Below are 5741 nucleotides of genomic sequence, written 5' to 3' on the forward strand. Positions count from 1 at the left end.
GAAGCTAGGCTGCCCTGGTCCTCAGGGGCTGAGGCAAAGAAGACCTGGGCAGCCTGACCTACTCCGCCCAGAAAGCTGTCCTCTCCCCTGGGCCTGAGTAGCAGAAATGACGGTGGCGGTTCTTATGGAGTGTTTGCTGCCTACGCTGTCTTATAGATGCCTCATCTAATCCTGCCCATACCTTCTGAGATAGGGACTACTGTCACCCGCTTTCAGGATGTCCCAGCTAGGAAGCAGAGCCAGAATTCAAACCCAGGCCTCAACATCCAGCTCTGCTCGGAGCCCGGGTCAACCAGCCACGCTGCCTGACACTGGGCCTGACACGGAACACTCACCACACAGCTCATCCCTCCAGAGGCTCCCAACCACCTCGGAGGAGGGCAGGGCACGTCATTAACCTCATTTCACAGATGAGGAAGCCAAGGCTCAGAGAACTGCCATCACTTGCCCTAAACCACAGGCTGATGTGAGGCAGAGCAGGGCTCCTGGCTCCAAAGGCCAGGCAGGTTCTGCCCGGTGACAGGGGGAGACCCAGGTGGCTGGACCTGATGTCAACTCTGTTGTGTCTCAGAGGTGACCTTTCAGGCCATACCTGGAGGTCTGGCTCCTGAGACTCGGGGAACAAGTCCAGAGGAACCCAGCTCAGACCAGGAGAAGCAGACCAGCCCGGGGAAGGGCTATGGCCAGACGGGAGCAGGGCCCGCATCCTCGTCCTGGCGCCACTGCAAACCTCCTGCAGGCCTCACGTCTCCTTTGACAACACAAGGACAGCCCTTGTTCTCCCTGACATTGCTGCAAGAACGAAAGGAAATCAGGCCACGCTTAGGAGCCTAGACTGACAGAGCAAACGCAGTCTGATTACACCTTTCCAGCCTCTGCCTTGGGCCCACAGGGAAATTCCGATCCCCCAAACCACTCCGATCATCACAGACCCGGAAGGCCCCTTAGCAATCCTGCTGGTCCAACCTCCCTCTTTTGCTGATGACCACTCGGACCCAGGGGCCACATCCTGGGCTCAAAGTCGCACTGCCAGGAAGGAGGCCTCTATGGTGCAAGAGTTCGTCTCCACCTGGGGTCACATCCAGGGATTCTGGGGACTCTGCCGACCCTCCCTCTCCTCACCATCCTCTCTGGTCACTGCAACCTTCCAGCTGACCACAGGCTTTTGCTCACGTGACCTCAAACCTCCAGGAATGTCCCATGCTCTGGACTCTGCACACTCGGACAGCAGGCTGGTCCATGGGGAGAAACGCAAACTGGAGTGGAACCAGCTGGGGTCCCAGTGCCCACATGGCCTCTTACTGGCTTAGCTCTGGACCTCCATTTCTTCAACTGCTAAATGGAACTAATTATACCCACCTCATGTGCTGCCAGGTTTTAATGAGGGAACAGAGGCATGAACCTCCAGGGCTCATAGTCGACGTTCAAAACCCTCTACCAACCACCATCAGACAAGTACCAGGCTTAAGGCAAGCAACATCATCTGTGTCTTTGCTGGTCCCCTCCGCAAAATGGGGAGTAGAGGGTGGGGATGGGCCACGCGGGAGAGAGCAGTGCTGTATGTTCTCCCAGCCCCTTTCTACTGTGACATCGGGGATGTTCCTGGCCCAGCGAGGAACCCAGGCGATCCAGGGTATGCCGGCATGCCAGAGTGGCACAACCCAGCAGGCCCAGCAAGCCCAGCAGGCCCAGGCTGCCCCTCTGCGCCCTCACCCACCACCCCTACCTCCAGGTCGGCGCTGGCCTGGCTCAGGGGCGCAGGCGAGCAGCTCTTGTGCTCCACCAGGCAGATGTGGCAGATGCACTCGCCGTGCTCTGGGCAGAAGAAGTCCCGCAGCCTGTTGTGCTGGGGGCACTTGCGGCGCATCAGGTCGCCGACGGGCGGCTGCAGCGGGTGGTCCCGGAAGGCTGGGCTGTCGAGGTGCGGCTGCAGGTGCTCCTGGCAGAAGGAGGCCATGCACACGAGGCACGTCTTGACGGCGGCCTCCTTCAGGCACTGGTCGCAGATCACCTGGGCGACGGGGTCAGAGACCTTGGCGGGGGTCTTGGCGCCGGCCTTGACCCGGGTGTGGGCGGCGCCACCGGCGGGCGGCGTCCAGCCATGGGGGAGCTCCTCCCGGGTCAGCTTCGCCTGCAGGAACTGCTCCACCACCGCGCACAGCACCGTGTTCTTGTGCAGCTGCGGCCGTGCCTGGTAGACGGCGCGGCACTGTGGGCACCGATACGGCGAACCCAGGGAGGCCCACGTCTCATCCAGGCACGCCCCGCAGAAGTTGTGGCCACACGGGGTGGTGACCGGCTCCTTGAAGGGCTCCAGGCAGATGGAGCACGACAGCTCCTCGGCCAGGGTAAACAGCTCCGTCATGGTTCTCCTGGGGCGAACGAGGGGACGCGCTGGAACCACGGCCGCGACTGCTGCACTGTCGACCCGGGTCGCCAGGAAATGAAACTGAGCGACCGGAGGGCAGGTCCCCACTACCTTTCAGAAAGTCACCTGAGGGCAAAGGGCGGGCCGGGGCGGGGGAAGGATGGGCGAGGGGGTGGGGCGGGCCTGTCAGGGTACCCGGGGAGCCAAGGTTCTGCGGTCCGAGTCGAACTAACGGGGCGCTGAGCACGGTTTCAGATGATCCTCCGACCCCCCAGGAGGCTTCCTAGGGTGTCTCTGCGGATGAGGAAACTGACGCGTCGCGGGCAGAACCCTGGATCCCGGGGGTCAGAGGCAGGATCCAGCCCGGCTTCTGCACTAAGGCGCCTGCAGCAAGTCCCTTCCTTCGGAGAACTCAGCCAGACCGGAGACGTCCCACCGCCCCCGCGGGCCAGGCTGTCATATCAGGACCCGCCTTATCAAATAACCGGAGCAACAGTTAAACGACGAACTTTCTCTTATTTTTTAAATCCTTCCTTCCTGTTTCCTGGTCCTGGGCTCTGGCGTATTGGCATACGATCCCTGATCTCTATAGACTGGAGTACATAATCACACACTTATCCTTAAGCTTGGTGATTTCTTTCCATACTCCCATGTAACAGGCTTTTTTTCTCCATTTCTACTTCGCTGCGGTTTGGAGACCTTCCGGTTTAACAAAGGTTTTCTCTCAGCATACACACTTGCATTTATACACACATGCACTCAAAAAATAATGTTGGCATTACAGATTTTTCTGAAAATTGTATGTATAGATTTTTTTCTTTCATTTTTCAGGCTCTGTTTTCCCCCTCTGGCCTGGATGCAGGAAAAGTGGGTGTACAGGAGGTGAGAAGTGTTCAAGAGAGGGGATGGGGGACAAAGAAAAAGACAGTGTTTTGGGAGGAGTTAGCTGGAGTTGGCAGTGGGGACAGGGTGGGCAGCAAAAAATGAGAAAAAATGTCTTAGACTACCACTAAAGGTAACAGCTACCACTTATGGGGCACCTACTGTGTGCTAGACAAGTCACACATATTCTCTCTCAGAATCTCTATAAGCGCTACAAGACAGAAGTCATTACATCCATCTTACGGAGGGGGGGGGGGTGCCACATATTTTAGACAAAGTAGGACCGGATTCCAGCTCAGGATGGCTTTACTCAGCATGCTAACTCCTGGCTGTCCTACCTCTGTTCCTCCAGGACCCTTTACCCCATCTGTTCTCTCAGAGTGTGGTGGTAGTGTTTGCATGGGGAGGAGGAAGACAGGAGAGTGGGCGTGGGGAGAGTAGGAAATTAGGATTTAGGCACAGTATCTCCTTTAAGTCCCTCTGAGGTGGGTGTCATTATCTCGTGTTACAGATGAGGAAACTGAGGCTTAGAGAAACTAAATAACTATGACGATAATGAATACTGGCATCCAGACTATCTGTTTCCAGAAGCCAAGCATTTCCTGCTAGAAAGTGCTGCTTCCCAAGGGGAGGGATGGAGCAGTTTCCAGGAAATAAGACCATGAAGTCCCCTGTGAGCTAGCTTTTGTGGGTGAGGTGGCCTGGTGATGCGCGCCGGAACGTTTGTCGAAGTCCCTCTCCAGGCGGAGAAGTTTAGAAGCGCTGGTTAGACAGTGAGGATGACTAGGAGGGACAGACTATGTTTTCAAATTCCATGCAGTAGATATTTACTAAGACCTGTCATGCTACACTCACTCCATTGTGGATAAAGCATGCACTTGGTATTATGTCAATCTCTTGAAATTTATGGAGACTCGTTCTATTCCCCAAATGTGGTCTCTCTTGTTATCAGTTACTGTTTGCATGCTATGTCTTTTTCCATCCTTTTACTTTCATCTTATTTGTGTCTTTGAATCTCAAGTATGGCTGTTATAGATAGGGTCAAAGGTTCAGAAATCGCCAAAATAAAACCAAGGAATCACTGAAGTAGTAATTAGTAAAAATTTATTGTGCGCACCCCAAAAAGACAGTTTGCAAACCGGGAGCGCTCAAACCAAAACATGGCATGAGGCCTACGGGTATACTGTTACGAAGCAGCTTGTATAGTCACAATGCAGTGTCTTCACAGTAATTGGTAATTAAGCTAAAACAATGGCTAACCTCATTTTGTCTGTTCAGGGAAACTTTAAGACTGAGAGTAGAGACTGAGAGTAGGCTGAGAGTATGACTGCTATTATAGACTTATTCTCAGTTGACATATGCCAAAGGATCATACGCTTGCTGTTCCATTAGTGAGACATCAAGCTGGGGTGGGGGGGGAGGAGGCGGGGGGCGGGGCAAGTAGTCAGTATCTTCATCATTTATGGTTATTGTTGATTTCATTCAGTTGTCTGATCCTAATGGATGTCATTTGGTATGTGAGTGGCTGCCAACAGGCATTTAAAACCCTTGGGAGTATACAGTGCCCTAGAGAGGGTAATATGATGACTGTACGGATAGTAACAGCCAAAGACTGAGAAATTCCCTGGACAGAGACTCCTAGGAGCCAGTTAAATATTAAATTCAGTTTCTGAGTTTGGAGAGCATCCAGTTGAGAAAATTTCTAGACATGGGGTTTGAAGCATCCTCCGATGGAGTGAGGGCAAGCAGTGGCGATCTGAAAGATTTTCCTGGTTTGTGGTCTGAATGTCTCTAGTGATCTTTCTGAGTGGCCACATAGCAACGGGCATGAAGATTGCTCATATATGAGCTGTTCTGGTGATTTCTCTGAGGTTTACATCAAGTTGTCCAGCTTTGGCTTGTATGGCTTCGGGAAAAGAGCAGTTTTGGTTTCATAGTGGTTCCAAGTAGAGTTCTAGCCAAATGTTGGAGGAAACTAGAAGAATTCAGGATCCAGGCTAGTTTACAGGGAGAGAACAAAACCTCAAAGACAATTAACAGTACTGGAATCTGAAAGGTGTATACTGAAACATAATTTTTCTCTCTAAAATCACCCTCATGTCTACTAAAGAGAGCCAAATTAGGACTTTCACTAAACTTGACCTGATTATTTACATAAGTGCAGCAAGAAGAGCGATTGGCCATAAAAATCTGCCCCCCTGGAACTTTTCATAAGGAATCCCAGGCTGAACTGTCAAAAGTCTCTTGAGGTCAGAAAGCCAAGCCAAGGACTAGCCATCAGACTTGCCTGCAATCCCTATAGATTTGGGTGAATTCCTCTCTCCTGAGGTTCCCAAAATACCCTGAGATTCCTGAGCTTGCCAGGAAGTGACATTCCTTACTTGGTAAGGCTGCTGTAACCTTGTAAGCAAGGCACCAGGCCTGTAGTTCCAAAGGGCTTTTTTGGCTCCATAAAGTCAACCTTTGTTCCTTAAAGATATCTGGTCATATA

The 5741-nt window shown here is 52.7% G+C and overlaps 1 protein-coding gene across 1 annotated transcript in view; it reads right to left on the reverse strand.

Annotated features, from left to right (window-relative positions):
* The window catches only part of LOC124232261 (E3 ubiquitin/ISG15 ligase TRIM25-like), a 14584-nt gene extending 11356 nt beyond the window's left edge, over positions 1-3228 (reverse strand). Inside the window, exons 1-2 of the mRNA XM_046649224.1 lie at positions 1584-3228; positions 690-792 (exon numbers count right to left, since the gene is read on the reverse strand). Of these exons, the coding sequence (XP_046505180.1) occupies positions 690-792; positions 1584-2365 (885 nt within the window). The 5' untranslated portion in view covers positions 2366-3228. The remainder of the gene's footprint in view (positions 1-689; positions 793-1583) is intronic.
* Between the last annotated feature and the right edge of the window lie 2513 nt (positions 3229-5741).

The sequence above is a fragment of the Equus quagga genome, unplaced genomic scaffold (assembly GCF_021613505.1).
Source record: "Equus quagga isolate Etosha38 unplaced genomic scaffold, UCLA_HA_Equagga_1.0 HiC_scaffold_4030_RagTag, whole genome shotgun sequence".
NCBI classification, from domain to species: domain Eukaryota; kingdom Metazoa; phylum Chordata; class Mammalia; order Perissodactyla; family Equidae; genus Equus; species Equus quagga.